The sequence below is a fragment of the Melopsittacus undulatus genome, chromosome 1 (genome assembly GCF_012275295.1).
Source record: "Melopsittacus undulatus isolate bMelUnd1 chromosome 1, bMelUnd1.mat.Z, whole genome shotgun sequence".
Classification (NCBI taxonomy): domain Eukaryota; kingdom Metazoa; phylum Chordata; class Aves; order Psittaciformes; family Psittaculidae; genus Melopsittacus; species Melopsittacus undulatus.
The window spans coordinates 7,371,892-7,390,488 of NC_047527.1; the positions used below are offsets into that span (position 1 = coordinate 7,371,892).

General features: G+C 40.6%; 1 protein-coding gene across 2 annotated transcripts in view; it reads right to left on the reverse strand.

The window, feature by feature from the left end:
* KHDRBS3 (KH RNA binding domain containing, signal transduction associated 3) overlaps positions 1 to 16,867 on the reverse strand; it is an 83,655-nt gene extending 66,788 nt beyond the window's left edge. For both annotated transcript variants that reach the window (XM_005145498.3, XM_031045773.2), the window contains exon 1: positions 16,382 to 16,867. In XM_005145498.3, coding sequence (XP_005145555.1) covers positions 16,382 to 16,469 — 88 coding nt within the window. In that variant the 5' untranslated portion in view covers positions 16,470 to 16,867. The remainder of the gene's footprint in view (positions 1 to 16,381) is intronic.
* Positions 16,868 to 18,597: the final 1,730 nt, after the last annotated feature.

Genomic DNA, 18,597 nt, shown 5'->3' on the forward strand with positions numbered 1-18,597 from the left:
ATATGTAGAAAACCAGCACCAAATAGCCTACACTCACTTACTAACTTGAATGCTACATCCTATCAGGCCTAACACACTTGACTGCCACGTTCCCCCCTGCTTCAGGAACACCTGCTTAAATGGGAAGCACATAGGAACACTGACTTTTTCCTTGCATTGAGCAGGAGATAGGACCTTCAGGGGTTTATTAAAGCCTCTGACACCTTATGATCCTTTCTATAAGCAGAAGGTGTCTGGAAAGGGACCCTTACTGTCTTGGTTTTACCTCCCACATCTACCATGCAATATAAATTCCCTTTCTACTAATACTTCTTATGTGCTTCTATATGCCAACACAAGTAGCCCAACAAGCTCCAAAGGCAAAGCTCTAAAGCCCTCTGAACCATTCAAATGGTATGGTAGAACAAAATGGAGGAGTTGGTGCTAAGTGATCTTTATTTTTAGCAGACATTTCTTAAGGAGTTTCAAACATGAGCCTAAAGTAGTTCCCTCATAAAAGCATAATGTGTAAATGTGAAAACTGACAGCATAGGTATAAGCCTACTTTGAATTCAGATTTCAAAAGTAAAGCCATGACTTCATTTCAGGAGGGGATCCAACACAAGGATCATCTTACACTACTCAGGGCATAGATAAAATGAAGTTAGTTTTTTTTGTATCAAGAGCCCTTCTAAAAAGCTGTTCCATCTGTCACTACAGGAACACAATCAGGTAGTCTTTACACAAGATTTAACTTGTCATCTTGGTGAGTCATCAAGAATGGTCTATATCCTTTCTTATTCAGTAGATAGTACTACACAAACTTTGTGAGTCCTTTGACAATTTTCACAAGGAAAAGCATAATTCAGATCCCATCTGCAAACTGATACAACCTGCAGCTCTTAATCTGCATATATCACATTTAAAACTACTGCCAAGATGAAATACTAGCCATAGCACACCCAGTTATTGAACCTTGAAGCAGATTTGAGCAATATTAAGCGGCCACATGTAAAGCATTAGGGCACTGCCAAAGACAGTGTAGCCTAAAAAACCCTGTCACTAGATTTAAACAAACCACACTTCATACTGGAAGATACCTGTACTACCAAAGCTCATCTTGATAGGGAATCTCCCATCCCTGTATTTTGTACAATAGTTACACAACAGTATAAAACTGCTTATGAAGCATTATAAAAGCTTTATGTAGCCATCAGCTAGACAAAGCAGTCTTATCTTCCCCTACTTATCTAAAAGTCATTTTGAGCAACTCTGGAGCTTTGCCAGTACTCTCCATCCCACATGATGGAGCCAGGGTATATCCTCACACTGGCAATCTGTAATTCAGTCATGTGTCACACATCCTGTTGATAAAGCCTGAAACACAATTCACACCTAAGTCACAATTTACTTGAAATCATCACTAAACCAGAAGCTTCAGCAAACACCCACAAGTGCTGAGGGAGCTGGTTGATGTCAGTGACAAAACCACTGTTTTTGAAGGGTCATGGTGATTGTGGGGAACACTGTAGGAAAGCAAGTATCAGTCCTATGTTCAAGATCAAGGAGGGAGATCTGAAGAACAGGATGGTAAGACTAACCTTGACTCTTTGGAAGATAAGGCAGCAAGCAGCCCTTGGAAGGCCATTTCCAAGCATAAAGGACAAGGTGATTATTAATAGCCTTCATGAATACATGACAGGGAAGTCTACATACCAAACTTAGACCCTTCAATAACAAAACACGATTGCCTCTCCAGATGAGACAAAAGCAGAGTCCTTCTCATCTGCAGTAGGGCTTTTGATACTATTTCCCATAGCATCGTAACAAACTGATGAGGTACAGGCAGAAGAAATGGACAGTGAGGTGGGACTGACAAATGGCCTGCCTGGTTCAAAAGTCATGTTTAGTGGCATCACCACCAGTCCAGCTAGGAGCACAACACTAGTGTCTGCTCCCAAGGGTCAATAGTGTGTAGCATCTCCATTGTTGACATGGATGATGGGACAGAGCACAGCTTCCACTAGTTTACAGGTAACAGAAATACAAGAGAAGCGATTCAAACACCTGAGGGTTACACTGGCACTCAAAAGCACACTGAAGAACTGGAAAAATGGGCAGACAGCAATCTCATTATATTCAAAGGGAAGTGCAAAGTCCTGTACCTGTGAATGTTCAACCCCATGCATAAGAACAGACTTAAAAAAACTATTATTGCTCCTGTTTTACAGCATTAGAGAAAGAAAATTACATGAGGCTACCACAAGTATTTGTGTCTAAATCTTTATATTTAATTCCATAAAACTCAAGAGTTAGCACCAGACACTGTTAGGACTTAGAAAAACTCATAGCTGCAACATAACCATAACCTCTCTTACTGAAGGAATTAAGGAATCTGTATGTTCTGTGACACTGCACTAGTCAAATGAACCATGAAAATGAATACCACCACTACTTTGGAGCCTGTAAAAGATTAACTATTGTAAACAGTTAATTCAAACAACTGTTCATAATTTTATCAGCCTGCTGATTCTAACACAAGTTTTCCAGTATAAACTGCTCAGGTTCCCAAGACTTCGTGTCGGCAGCTTTGTTTACTAGAGCACATACTATTGATGTGCAAGTAAGCTGCATGAAAAGGTAAACTTCCACGGAAGGAACATGAAACGACAGGTGAATATGAAGCAACATAGCACTATTGCTGGGTTGTATTTTAATGCCTAAGCCAAAACTGTAGCTCTAGAAGTTGAAAAAATGCTTTCAGAATGCTTATGAAAAAGGCAGAAGCCCAAAGATCCTGAAGTATTTGTGTATTCTGGTCCAGAGATGTACGAAAAGAACCTGCAGAGGTTATATGGTGCATGCAGAAAGGGACTACTTCCAGCACACCATTCTGGATTACTTTAACACACCTCTAACCCTTCAGAAGGCCATCACTCCTACTGCCAACAGACAGAGGCAAAACACTATTGATACAATTATTGTAGGCAGCACTTTTAGTGTTTGTCATCCATTACAGTCCTTGGCTGCAGTAACATAGCTTGGCAGGAAAAACATACCAAGGCAGCTTGTACATCTACCACCCCATGGGAAAGTGCAGCCTAAAAAAGCTCATGGAAATTATGTATGAGCTTCAACAAATTGGATGTTAAACTATCAGCTTCCAAGTTATTTTTTAATTAGCAGAGGGATAGCATTACTTTCCCTTCCACATGCTCAATAGCAGGTGAATCCAAATCTCTTTACTGTGTATGAAGATACCTATTACCCAGAGTTAAGCAGATTACTTCCACATTCAGTTGTTCCCAAATATTATTCTATTACACTAGATGGAACTGGTTGATCTTAAGGTCCTTTCCAACCCTAACAATTCTATGATTCTACATGTATTCTCAAAGTCAGTTGAATCATTTCATGTAATTTTAGCTCTAGATCACACTTCCTTGCACATGCAATAAACCCTGAAAGATCACCTTATGGACTCATTCCAGCTGCAACTCATGGGAAAGCAACCAACATCCCTTGCCAGCAGAGCAGTTTCTGCAGGAAAGAAGCGAGATCAAAGTCTGCAGTAAGCCTGTGTCTTCTGCAGGACCTCTGTGCTTATCCATGTAGCACCTTCACTGAGGAAAGCAATCCTCCAACTTGTGTGGCATCTGTCAAAGAAAGGGTTGGATATTTTTTTCCTTAAGCTAGTATTTCTAGCATTCACCTAGTAGAATATTATCCAATTTTCCAGCTTTAAGGAAAATTAAACAGACCATGATTTATACTTAAATAAATATCTGGAATAGCTACCCAGTTAACTTTAAGGTACATTTCAGTAAAAGCTAAAATATACAAGTTTTAGTAGCACTTATAGTATGGTTTTACTTGCCATAGGAAACAGTTATAAACAGTATTTTTTTCTAAAGAAGGTGTTTTCATGTTTAGCTTAAAAATAAACTCTTCCTTCTAAGCCACATATTTCATGTTTGTAAATTTGTTTCTAAGAAGCATCTTGAGTAAAATGTCTTTTAAAAAGCCCAAGGTCACACTTCTCTCCAACAGACATAGTTGTATTATAGCTGCAAGGAGCGGAACACCTGCATGATATTCTATGCAACTGCTCAGCAGTCAAGATATTACAAATTCATTTGTCTTACAGATTTGTTTTGAAGACAGTTTAAAATTGAATGCTTATATGGAAGTGGAAAACGTGATGCCTCTGTTTTCCTGCAGTTTCAGAAGTCACATCTTTATGTAGTTGTGTGATGAATTCATTTTAGAAGTGTTACTGATTTAGTTTTAATCCAGCCAGTTTCAAACCCCAGCTTTAACTGAACACTACTATTTTTTCCCCCGTGTGTGTGATGAACTTTATGGGAGTAATTCCTATATTTAATAGCTTAAGTAGCCAATTTCAGTACATTCCTACTGATTTTGCACAAAACAGTCAACTACTAGAAAGTACATGTACAAGGCAGTTGGCATACTGCATCTACAAGCACAGAAGAATTCATGGTCAGGGAAGTACACCTACATGCAAGGTGAGACAGCAAAGACAAACCTGAACTGTTCATACTGAGATCAGTAGTGCTGGCAAAATGCAGAAGTTGCTGCTGCTACTTATGCCTTCATAAGCCCATATATTCAAGTTTCTGCTCCATCACTTCTGTCTGCCAAGAAACAGTAAGAAGAGTGCCAACACCAAGAACCCGAAGTGTCATTACTCCTTGGTTCAGTGACATTTGAATTGCTTCTCTATGGGAAAAGAAACTGATGTTCCATTTTCTGAAAGTACTGAATCAAGTTACCTTCTAGATGCATCAGAGGACAAAAAAAATGCATTTAAAAAAAAATACACAGCTGCATAAGAAATTCAGGGTCTGGGTGCCCAAACCAAGGACAGCTGAGTCAGCAATAACCACTTAATACAGTACACTGTTTTTATCACTCCTTGCTACTAGAGAGAAGCAAAGCATAAGTGTATGTGGGAAGAACAAAAGACCAAACCAGTAATAATGGGTACTTATGTTCCCACAAATAAGCCTTCCTATAGAATCACATAGACTGGTTAGGGCTGGAAAGGACCTTAAGATAATCTAGTTTCAACCCCACTGCCACAGGCAGAGACATCTCACCCTAGACCATGCCACCCAAGGCTCCTGCCCAACCAACATAATGACTGTATATATTAGTTTCAATTCTTACTTCCCTTCCTGATCCATTCATTTTCTAAGTTCAGGAATTAATTACCTAGTTCCAAACAGAACCACCCAAAATGCTGGAATGTGCTACTTTCACATAAACCCCCAAAATAGAGGGGCTTAACTGAATTGAAAAAGGTCTGTCTGTCCACTAATAATAAATCTGTAAAAAACATTTAACAAGGGCACAGTTAAACTCTCCCTCGAGCCACCTAAAGAACTAATTTAACATTATATCCCAAATTCAAGCTGTATCTTGAAAATACAAAAATAACACTAAAATATTACAGAGAGCTGGAAATGAGGCACACCCTTTCTCTCCCCAACCCCCCCCACCCATAAATTCATACAGGTTTTATTTTACCTTTGCATAACAACTATCTATTGGCAGACCTCTTGACAAGAGGTAAGGAATTAACTACATAGCTGGCCAGGAGCACCTATTCTCTTTAACCTGTTTTTCTTAAGGGGCCATCTGCTCTTATTTCTTCATTTCATGGCCTAACTTGAAGCCACATTCACTATTCTGATAGCATTTCAATTCTGTAAAGAATACCTGTAAAGATTTCAGGTAAGGATAGTTGTCTTGATAAAGTACAGTAAGGTAAAGAGGAAAAAGGGATTATTAGCAGAAGCCAATTGACTATAACTGACAGAGCTCAAATAGCTGATTAGTCATCAATAAAATGAAGGGAAAAATAATGCTCTAACATTTGTTTTATTACAACACAGCTTGACATCCATTACTGGCAAGCACACTCAATCATGTTTTAAGGGTGCCAAACCTGAACTGGTTTGCTTTCTACATTCCCTGCACTCAGCTTTTTTTACATGACTCTGCAGAAAAGCTTCAAATCTCAGCTTCGATAACAGTACTGAAACCTTCCAAATGAGGCAGCCAAAAATACCTCATGCAAATGCTAACAAGACATGAGTAGCATGATTTGCAGACTTACAAATAATGAGTAGTTAGTGCTGAAAAATTTACTACAAACTACAAGTTTGAGCTGTACCCAGCTATTACTCCAATACAACTAAGCAAAGGATTCTAAAAGAACAGTACAGAATGAAACCTACAGCTTTACATCTTACTTCAACCAAGTGGGAAGGAAAAGTACTTCTGATTCGAGTTTTTTCCTGTCTATTCCACTGTTTTCTCCAGCAGAAAGACCAAGCAGGAGGCTATCCAGCACACTGAGTACTTTATTTAGTGCCTAGAGCACTCAACTTCCCAGCATCATGTTCATGGAAGCTATCATAATAGGTAGCCTTCTAGCCTAGACAACCAGTCATGGAAAGCTTTGCTCATTGCCACTGACAAACATAAGGGATCAGTGCCTTGAGGACCTACTCAGAGGCAGAAAACACATTATGCTAGCATAATGCTCAGCATATCACTGAAGTCTAAAGAAACTGTGATCTACAGGTTAAACAAATCACATTTTCCTCTATCAGGGTATCAGTTTAAAAAGGGTAATTTGTCTAGAGCTCTTCATAGAGCTCACTTCACAGCCAGCTACTTGTCACTTATGTGATAATGAAATACACATTGGCATTTTTAATTAACCTTATATTGAACTATGTGAACTATTACTTTGTGTTCTAAATGAGGCCTATTATTTCTGGAGATCTGTAAATTCTGTAAATGCATCTCTGAAGAAATGACTGATAAACACTAAATGGAGAGTACAGGGAAATTACCATAATCAGCTGTATGTGATCTTCTAAGAGGTTCAAATGTAAAAGCCTAGTAAAGGATTTGCTTTAAAACTTCATTGAGGACTCCTCAAACGGGACAGACTGACAGCTGTCAAGTTCAAGTATACCTCAAGAATACATCAAGAGCGCAGCACAGGCCAAAGCTATTTCAGGTCCCATCTGCATCCCAGTTGTATCTGGAAACCCTGTGTGCAAACAGCCACAGCAATTCCATCTATATTTGAGCTTGTGGCCAAGGTATGAGCCATAAAGACAAATACCAATGAGATGGCTGAGCAGAAAGATGCTGATTTCAAACTGGCCAGTTACCAATTAAAGCCTGTATATATAATTGTATACCTTGAGCATCAATTTTACATGCACACAGTGAAGCTCTGAAAGTAACACTGACAAAATGATCCCCTAAGCACTGAAGCCACGGTGATCTGTATACTGGCTTTTGGAAAGGACCTGCACTTTGAGCTGCAGAACACATCTGGCCGCAAGCGAAAACCGCTGGTTCCCCTACAGCAGCTTTTCTCGGGGGTCAGGCATCCCTTCCCTAAGATCCCGCTTCCCGGCAGGGCTGGATGGGCTGAGCGCCGGCTCCCCCTCCTGACACAGCGCCCGAACTGCAGCACCGCAATGTGCCAAATGATTACAAACCATGGTCTGAAAATCCCTTTGGAAAAAGCTCAGCTCAGAATGCATGATATACTAATCACTAATACTTAGCTACTATCTCTAATATAACAGAGTTCCCTGACACATACAGAGCATCCAAAAGCCTTCCTGGAGAAGTTATACCTTCAAAACCTCAGCATCACTGTATTTAAGATACTCCATAGCTACATTACAGGAAACCCATTGCGCAACACTTCAGCTTTTTCCACAGTGGGCTCATATTAATACTTAATTGCTTGAAATCCCCAAATCCATCAAAAATAAAGCTGAAAGAAATCTTCAAAGGTCCTTAATTCCTTCACAAGCACTTCATAGACTACACTTAGGTTATTCCCAGCATTTTTTTCACATGGCTTAATAGGTTTCTGTGAAGACTTCAAGAGTTTGCAGAAAAAATGCCTGAGCAGATACAGTAAGCTTTAAAAGCATGATAAATCTACTGTATAAAAGCATACAACAGAAGGACAATAAAAACCTAATCATTTTTCCAGACCATAGATGCATGGTATAATAAAAAGGTCAAGGCTGTAAGATAAGTGAAAAGAATCTTCAAGACCAATTTGTTGCACAGAACAAACTGGACCACAGTAGTCCTTTCCAGACTGAAAATCTAGTACTAAAGTGCCACATTACACCCTGTAGAACAGTCAGCCTAGGATATCATTAGGATAGTTCTAGAAAAGCGGCAGTGATTAACTACAGCTCAAGATAAAGCTGCAATGCATCTGCTGTGAAGCAGGAAGGGAAGCAGATTAGCTCTTCCATGCACATCAGGATTTAAATGGAGAAACTGAGTCAAATCATTAGTAATAAACTCTTTTACTTTGAGAAACTCTTCCACATGCCATGAAAGCTTGGGGGAATCCCAGTAAGGAAGATAGAACCCGCAGCAGTGACACTACCTTTTTCACTGGAATTAGGACTTGTTGATCCTGAAAAAAGCAGTCTAGAAGTGGTCATGACACAATTAAAGTGAAAAACCATTCTAGGTTTCCGAACTTCCATGAGTGTACGAATGGGCCAAAACATTGAGCTCAAACTGTGTGAAAAGAAGTCCAGAAGGAAAACACTTCTCCTGTAGACTCAGGAAGGGTTATAGGGTTTAGCTGAGCATAACAAAAGGCCATGAAATAAGACAGACGCTTTTCACTTTTGCTAAAGGGAAGTTTATCATTTAGGATTAGTTTGGAGGTGGGCAGAAAAGGGCAATTTCACTTTACCAGCTTACCTCATAGAGCCGTATCACTCAAGTCTACATTCAAGGGATCACATCATTTCCGCTTGGTAGCGGGAGAAAAGCAACAGAAAGCTCCTTAGCCCTCAGGTACTGAGGATGTGATCTCATGGAGCAGAAACTCTGCTGCTGACCAGAGGCACATCAGGACTGGTGCTTCATCACAGCCTCTATTTAATTAGGACATTATGAACCAATAATGAAAAACTTTGTCCATTATCAGTAACCAGAAAAGGAGACACATGAAAGGAAAAACAGATGCATTAAAAGCAGTCCTTCCATTTCTACATCTTTTAAAACATCATTATTATCCTAAAGTAGCGGAAAAACATGGCTGAAAATATCTAAAACCTTTTGCTTTCAAACGCATGTGCTATCCAGAGTACTGTTACTGAATAATCACAGACAGTAAGAGACCACAAATGCATTTATGCTCCAAGCACTCAGTAAGTGCAGAAGCAGTGTCAGAGCAACAGAAGGAACTTTTACTTCTCACTAGATTTTTGTGTACAAAAAGGCACCTTCCTCTATTCCTTTTATCCAATCCAAATGCATTAATAAAGTTGAAGAAAAAAAATCCTCAAAGTATTTGGAACCTGTCACTACATTATACCAAGATCAGCACAAGCAGTTGTAACAACTTCTTGGATTAAGCACAAAAACAATAGGTTTACTGAAATGATTTCTAATCTTTTAGGTTTCAAATTATTTTGTCAAGAAATTCTTCCTAGGAAATATAGATCTACAGAAGAACACCTATAAAGGCAAAAAAACAGTGAAAGATTTACCAACGACAAGAATTAAACTGACATTTGTTTGCTGCCTTGCAGCTTTGTTGTTGCTTGTCTGCTACCTGAAGCCAAATGCCTGATAAACACATCAAAATAAGAAATGGAAGGCAGCCAGCAAAAACAGCAACTGGAAATGGAGACCAGGAAGGAAGGAAAACCATCTTACTTTCTAGTTTCTTATTATAACCTGACAATACAGTAAAATAATGAAAAATGACAACACAAAAATGATAAATTTTAATTGAGTTCCAGCAAAGATATATTTTGAAATAGGATAAGCACACAAAGAATAAAGCATGCACTGCTCAGCTGTTGAAATACTCAAAAATACACGCTTTCTTCATTCCACCTCTCCAGTTACTACTCCAATTCACTCCTTGTCATAAATAGCCAGCTTACATCTATCACATATCCCAAGTCATTGACGGATCTGTAAAGAGCCTAACAATTTAGCTGAGGTCAAATACCCAGAAATGTATCCCATTTTGAATCAAAGATGGGAAGAGAAAATCTACCAGTGCTTAGATTTAAGAGTTAATCATCTGCTGCTAAAGCAGCATGCTTTATTTTTTGTTTGCACTTTTTGGCCAGACATTTCATCATCAGTTTAAAGGACCTATTAGCCCCCTTATTGACCTCTGTGACAGTAGGAGGGCACTCAAACCATCAGTTAATGAACATGGTCACAAACCAATCAGACCAGCAAGAGGCACACAGACCTCCAAGTTTGCAAAGCACTGGGTTTTTAATATGATCTTCCCAAAGGTTAAGATACATAGACTTGTATAGCTAGAATGTCAGGAAAATGGAATTCCCTACCCTATATGCTCTCATGGCTTTAGCTTAAGGCCACAAAGACATTAATTTTCTACCTGGTGTTGCACTTGGAAGTCACTCAGCTAGCAGTACATGGCTCTAAGGTAATTCCCAGAACTACTGTCCCCACCATGCAGCTCCCATTGAGCCCTGCCTTCCCAGGACTCAGGGGTAGATAACCCCACTTTATCAAGATATTCCACTTGCCCTGTATGAACATCCTGTCCTTTACCTTTTCTTTGCCAAACAGTATTAATAATGTAAGCATTAAGCTTGCAAGATTTCTGCAGAGCTCAGCTAAGAGCAGTTTGTTAATTCACCAGAAAATATTAGGTGTGTCAGTTACCAGTTAATCCATTTAAACATGCTTTTTACTGACACTGCTAAATACTAATTAAAGTCATGCAGTATCACACTGAATACTTTCAGAAGCTACTCTGAATGTTGAGATCCAGTTCTTTCAAATCAAACCACATCTTAAATCCTTTCGTTTCTTAACTATACCTGAAGATGGGGGGGGGGGGGGGGGGGGGGGGGGAACTCAGAGGGCAGAAAGGTCACATACATAGATTTTAAGCATACATAAGCCAAGCCAAACAAGCCACAGGCCACCAGAGCAGCCAGTCAGTGCTGTGATCTTTCTGATTTCTCCAGTAAATACGTACTCAGAAGGTTACAGTTTTAATTTGCATGGCTGGTGTCAAAAAGGATTGAAAGTGACAAACCATGCCAGTCTAAATTTGAAACCTTTAAATTCGATCTCTCTCATTGACTGCCAAAGTAAGTGTGCAAGTGAATTAGAAGTCAGCTTCCGACTAAATGTGATCATCAGTGAGTGGCTGCAGGCTAGAGTCATGCTTCAGAGCAGATGAGCCTAGGGTGAAGTATGTATGATTATCTTCAGCTGCATTTCACAGCAGCCCTGTTAACATGACCAGAATATCTGATAAATCACTTCCCCAGCCTTTTAAGAGAGCAAGACTGGAATCTAATTGTTAATAAATCTTATGACTTTCCCAATGCAGTTTCACTGCAGTGAAAGCAAAGCACAACCATCACAAAAACATGGACTTCTAAAGTGTTACTGAACAAGGAAGGCTGAGACACCAGGAACAACCTCTGAAATATTCCGTTTTCACTCCAAGTCTTATTACTTCTCATGCTCTTTCAAGAAAACAGCAACAGAACCAAAGTGAGCCTTCCCTGTTTTTATGTTGTTGCTATACCATACCATTCCTACTACCACCACTTCAATTTCTCATCACACTGAGCCTGCTGAATAACCAATTGCACCCACACATTTTCATAGACTTCTGTTCTGAAGTCTGATTACTGGAAAACAACAGAAGAGTTTATTCTTTCTAGTTAACCTCTAAGAAAGATAACCTAGTGACATGCTGCCCAAAAATGTCCATCTGAAGAGTATATCACAAAATTCACTGTTTCATTCAAATTTATAACCTTAAAAATAATCTTAAAACTCCATAGGTTTTCTTCGGCTATATTTGCTTTACAAAATACCTGCGACCTTCATAAAGCATTTTGCCAGCCTCCAAGAGCAGGGAACTTGGAGCAAGCACTGTTCACATGGCTGAGACTACAATGAGAAGGAGAGTTTGAGGTGACACAGCAACAGCGTACACATTACACCATTAGTGACTTGGAATGCATGGCATCACGGATCTGTTCCATGCCATGAAGCACCTGTCCTCGGAGAAAAGTGGATTCAGTAACAAACTGATATCATGTATGTCACTTTACTACATATAATCAAATACATCTTTTAGATTTGTGAAAAACTAGAATGACAAATTAAAGTCCTTCCTCAGTGCCCAGGTATGCTTGCATATCGAAAGAGATTAAAAATTAATAACATCTATGAAGCCATAATTCACTCAGCTTCTACTTCAAGCATTTTCGCTAAGCTATCCCTTAGCTGCTATAAAAATGAGACAGTGAATACCCTCAAAGCCAGAAAGCCAGTGCACTTTTCTTTACATACCATTCTCCTTGATATTTAAGGAATTACTAGTCTGTTTGATTACTGAGCTACTCAATATGACAAGAAACAGTAACCCTCTACCAATCACTACTAGACACATGGCTCAGTAAAGTCAGTCAGCATACAGCTAGCATATACAGCCATCTACTGATAGGAAGGCTTCCTATTCCTGTACATCTTGTTGACAATTTAAAGGACGCCTCACCAATTTAAGATATTACCTCAAATCTCTAAGTAGCTAAAATGAGCCTGTAAGGAAGAATTCCACAGGTACAGTCTACACAAGTAAGAACTGTCATTCAGCAGTGGCACCAGGACTCACTGTCTTCTGACATGAGGATTTCAGCTGCCCTAACACTGATTACGGGGCTCTTCTCTCCCATGTATTTAACATTATACAAACCAAACAAGTGCCAGGCATCTGCTTTAATGCCTCCCCTATCTGTATCAACATGTTTTATTTACAGCTAGCTTCTTCAATCTGCAGTTTCACATACTTCACCCAGCATTCCCAAAATACTTGTCATCAATCAATACTATGCATAGATGTGAAAAGATAAACTCTTCTTGCAGGTCTTCCAATATTTGTACAGCATTACTCGTGAACCAAGTTATGACAATCAGTATTATACTTGCACATTTACCAGCATTTACATACCAGCCCAAGTGCAAAGTCAGCCTTCAAAATAAAGCTCTCAAAGGTCGAAAAGCAAAGCTGCTCAGTGCCTCGCAATGATAAACACAAAGAACCAGTCTGCCTTGAGAACAAGCATCTCTTGCACATACAAAAACATTTTTCAGATTTTTGCATAAAGATGCAAGTAGGAAAAACACAAATACACATGGACTACGCTCTCACTTCCCAGAGCCTCATCTTCCCCAAGGCTCTTCAATTACAGAACTCAAGACATTAATTGGGCACAATGTTCCACTCCCCATTGTCTGGTAGCAGCTGCAAATTAATCCTATTAGCCTGGTCACCTTACCACACATGCAAAAATAAGTATACTTCCAATCTATTATATGTGTAAAGGTTTATAGGGAGAAATATCCCCTTTTCAGAATGGCTTAGTGTTCAAGTATACCAGTAAATCATCTTAATTAGAACAAAGAATATACTCTGGTCTCCTAGAAAAGGTTCCTATTGTTTTGAATTTTAAGCATCATCTGAATGTTCCAACGACTATTTAAAGCAAAATTTAAGCAGTCTTGCAGTTGTGTCACAAAGAGAGAAGTTGTCAAATACCTGAACGATTTACAACAGGAAACATCAGCACTTTATGTGCTGTGCAGGAACAATGAAGGACACAGAATTTAGTGCTTTCAAAATGCTTAAAACAAGGTTTTATTAGAGCAGGAGAAGATGCTGACATCTCTTAATTCTGAGATACATTAATAATACTGACCACAGAAGTATTCTTGCAGCATCTTACTTATCACCACATTATTCTTTTTCAGCTGAAAGGCTGCCCTGGAGCTCAAAGCATGTCAAGCTCCACTTCCTTATGGCATAATTCTAAATGATACAGGAAATTATATCATATCCAAATTATAATTTGTAATTACAAGTATAATATGCAAATGTGTCCACTTCCATATGAGCACTACAATTAACAGAATTTGGAAGTCAAACACAGGACTTTTCCTTAGAAGCCAGATCTCAGCATGGATAAAGATTTGTTGGCGATTTGGCTCTTGTCTAAGCAGTACACACACTTCAACTCCTTCAGCATCTCTGAAGGATTTACCAGTTCAACCATGCAATTCTTACAAATCAATCCTGAGTTTCTACAGAAAGCTGTCTGATCTATAGCATTTTGGTTTGAGTAAACACAGACAGTAAATTTAATGCTATTAAGACATTAAAATGCTGTTACATAATTAAGCTGGTTATTTTAAGCACTTAAAAACCTTTGCTAAGGCATTCTCACACATACCTGGAAGAAGTCAAACTTTGACACACATTTCATTCTCACTCGAAAAGCTAAACAAACCCTGGTAAAAACATGATAAAAGCCCTTTCATTTGCTTGCTCACTGAACTACCATAGAAAGAGCTCCAGTGGACCTGACAGATGAAGTACAAGCCACAACTATTACATATACATTTCCACTAACAGTTGCCTTCATCTACCTGAACAGAATTATCAGTAACTGGTTTTTCTTCTGAACTGTAGTCAAGTCAGTGCCATGACAGCATGGGTTTGTAAAGTATCTCCTCCTAAAGCCATGCAATTCCCACTTGTATTATACAGTCACTTCACCTTACTTGGTTCCTTGGTGACTCAACTGCTAAATCATCTATTTTACATGGATATTATAGAAACTTACATTTTAAGCTGCAGTTTGATAGTCACCCTGCTTAATCTTTTTTTAACCTCTCTCCAACATGTGAAATACTTAAGTTTTAATGCAAGACTTGATTTTTCAAAGTAAGAAAAAAAAAAATCTAGAGACATAGTAGAGAAAAAGAGGTTGGATCCATGTCCATTACACTCTTTCACTGACAATGTAATTTATCATTGGAACTGAAAGGATACATGCAGATACCAAATATTACATGACAAAAGCAGGCAGACGTCTGCCTGTCCTCTAATTCCTCATTTCAGTGAGCACCTCAAAAGTAACATACATAGTCCTCAGAAGTCACAATTTTGGTAGCAACCATACAGCCACATCTAATTCCATAAATGCCAGTTTTAAAACAGAAAATCACATCTGTAACATCATAAGGTAATTTACATATGCAATAAAGACTCTTTCTACACAACGTGGAGAATAACTTCACAATTTTGCAGTCTTAAGTTCTTAGCCATCAAACTAAATTTTAACAAATTTATAGCAAACAATAGAAATCTCTACTCCTACTATCAATACCAGCACTATTACAAACTCAAAGGTAGGAGAAATATGCAAAATAGCAACAATCCAAGGACATGCAGCTACAACAAATCACAAGGCATTCCACAACCAAAACTTACAGCTACCCCTAGTTCCAGAATATGTAAGACAACACTTGATTCTCCTGATTTAGAAATGGGCATTCACAGTCAATTACACATCAAAAACTACAGCAATGCATTAGAAGAAGCCACATTCCTCTTATGGGAAGTACATTTGTACAGCTTTTCAATCATGTCAGTTGAAGCCAAAATCATTTTAGATGTCATTAAGTTACATTACAAGATTAGTTCGTAACTTATTTCGCTTGACCATCCCAAGTACTGCACCAAGTATTCACTCCTTCAAAGCTATACTTGAAAGTCACCTGCCAATTATACAACAGTTCCAAGTGTATAACCATATTGTAAATCACATAGAATTTTCTGTTCAGTACACCATCACTGAAACAAAGAGCTAGCACTTCAATGCACATCTGACATGTCAGATGCAAAAGGGATAGGAATCACTGCTTTCTGGAGTTACATACATGCAAAAAGTACGTTTTGATGTTTTTAAAAGGTTTACCAAATGCATTGTTGGCTCCTTAATACATTAGTTATAGACAAAAGTTCCTAGGAAATGACATAGATTGTAAGCTCCTTTTTACACATATGTAAATAATAAGCGATTTATTATTCAGAAACTTGTTAGTAGGGTTAAAAAGGAAAACCTTTCCGGGTTTTAATCGACTCTAAGCCCGGGTAGAGTACGTAAGACCCCTGCTGTTCTACACCAGGATACCACTTCGTATCACTTATAACTCAGGCAGTGAGCGGTCATCCCTTCGCCATTGTAAAACACCCCTATGGAAGCGAAGCAATTGAGGAAGGCGGCCCAGCGTTTGTTTCGGTTCGGTTTGATGCTGGAGCCGCACCCGGGAACACTCCGGGATCGCCGTGGGCAGCGCAGACCCCCCGGCTCCTCCTCAGCGCACAGCGCCGGGAGCGGAGCAGCAGCTACAGACACAACCCAACCCCACCAAGCGGTGCGGAGCGAACAGCACCCCCTTCCCGGAGCATCCTCGCTAACTCCGGCCCGTCCCTCACCTTGGTTGACCAGCCGCAGGGCGTGAGTGAAGGACGGGTCCAGAGAGTCCTTCTCGGCCATCAGCTCGGGCAGATACTTCTCATCCATGGCGGCGGTGGCCTGGAGCGGCGGGGCGCTGGGTGCCCCCACAGGAAAGGGAGCAGCGGCGGCGAAGCGGGTCCGAGTTCCAAGCGGTGTGAGCGGTAAATCCTCTGAGGCAGCGCTTCCCCCCGGCCGCCTCCCGCCTGGGGCTGCGGGGACGCATCCAGAAGGAAGCGCCGCAAACCCCCGGCAGGGAGCGGGGAGGGAAGGAACGCGGGCCGGGGGGATACCCCCCCACAACCGGACAAGGGGTGCGGAGAAATCCCTCAGCGGAGGAGCAAGGGGCTAGGAAAGGGGAAAAGACGCGGCTCGGGAGCCGCTGACCAAGACGGGACGGGCGCCCCACACACCCGCGCGTAGAACAAGCGGCAACCCGTGAAGCGCACACCAGCACAGCCACCAGCGCTTCGCGGACTGAGGAGACGAGCCCCTCGGCGCGACGTTTAAATACCCTCTCTGAGGCCGCGCCCCCCAGCCGCACCCGAGACCCGCCCCGGGACGTTGTCCCGCCCCCCAGCTCCTCCCAATGGGCGGTATCTTCCCCTCCTGCTCAAAGAACGGCTCCTATTGGGTGGTGTGTCTTGTCAGTCAGAGGCCGGCCGCAGCTTCGGATTGGTGGATCCGTGCCCCCTCCCACCTACCAGCGTCTGTCGGGCGTCCGCCGGTTGCCGGTATACAGACGGTGCTGAGGTAATGGTCGCACGGCAGTGGGAGCTGGTCGGGTATGAAGCATTGTACGGAGCCGGGTCTCCATTAAACTCCATTAAACAGCGGACCATCCCCTGGGAGCAGTGCCGGTGCTGTTGCCGTCGGTGCCGGCGGACCTGCAGGCATTCGTTCCCCTGAGGCGAGGGGAAACGGGAGCAAGGAGCCGCCCCAGGTGTCCTGCCTCCGACGGGACGTACTCAGCGGCTGAGGACTCGCTCCCCGGGGCAGCGGCGTGTGAGGGGGACCAGGGGAGCCAGGGCAGTGCCTTACAAAGTTCATGGGGCGAGGGGGGGGGTTGGGGGGACGATGAAGGGCAGGGTTTCTTTTTAAAGAGGAGAAAAACCCCGATCTTAACTTTTTTCTTCTTCCCAAACCAGCGGTATTCTTTATTTACGCTGCATTTTATACTTGACGCCTCCAGTAGCACAAAGCATTTCATAAACACTGGCCAAAAAGATCTTACTTCCGATAGATTACACCGATGAGGCGTTCTAAGTGGGCTTGTGATTCAGCAGCAGCCTGTGCTACAGGAAAAAAGGTTTAAAAGACCTTTCATAAGCCTATTTTTGTTCCTAGTAGATAATACATTAAATTATTATTCACTTTGATCTTCGGCTTTGAGGTTTTATGTAGCTTCCTCATTAAACCTCAGGTGTTTCATCAATGAATCTTTGGTGACATAAGCCCAAAGAAAGCAAGACCAGTGATGCTCTTTAATACAACACAAGGGCAAACCAGAGGAGTCACTCAATCACTGAAGGCAAAACTGCGATGTTAAGTAGTATTTTAAACCAACATTCACTGGAAAAGACAATAATAAACTTTTAAGTGAAAGCTACAGTTAAAAAAACACTGAAAATATTCTTATCTGTGTGAATCAAATACGCACACATTTGCTTTTTTCTATTTAATGGAAAATAAAAAGAGGTCTGCAATGTATCTTAGTCATATGCCTGCAAGATAGGGATAAAGAAGCTCTGAAAACAAAAAGCTAGCACGAGAAATCACTCAGAGCTTGGAAGCAGAGGTTAAGGCTCCCTTCTCAGAGTTACGTGTGCTCTTTCACCCTTAAAACAGAAAGACCATATATTAAGGTATCTTATTTCTTCTCATGTTTTACAGGCTGGAATATCTCATAAAACAATGATATGTTACAGTGTGGAATAAACTTGATTTACATTCTCTCTACAACCTTTCCAAATAAATCTTGACCCAGGATGAATAGAAACAAACTTACAAAGTTATATATTAATTCTCCTGCATGACATCGAGTTTGAGGGATACAACTAAAACATACAAGCAACAGGAAGAATTTGGATTACGATGAGTGGTTTATTTCAACCTTCCATATACATATTCTCTATAAAAGTACTGAAATGCGGCCATCTGTTGTGAAACAGGCAGACACATACAACTTTCACACACA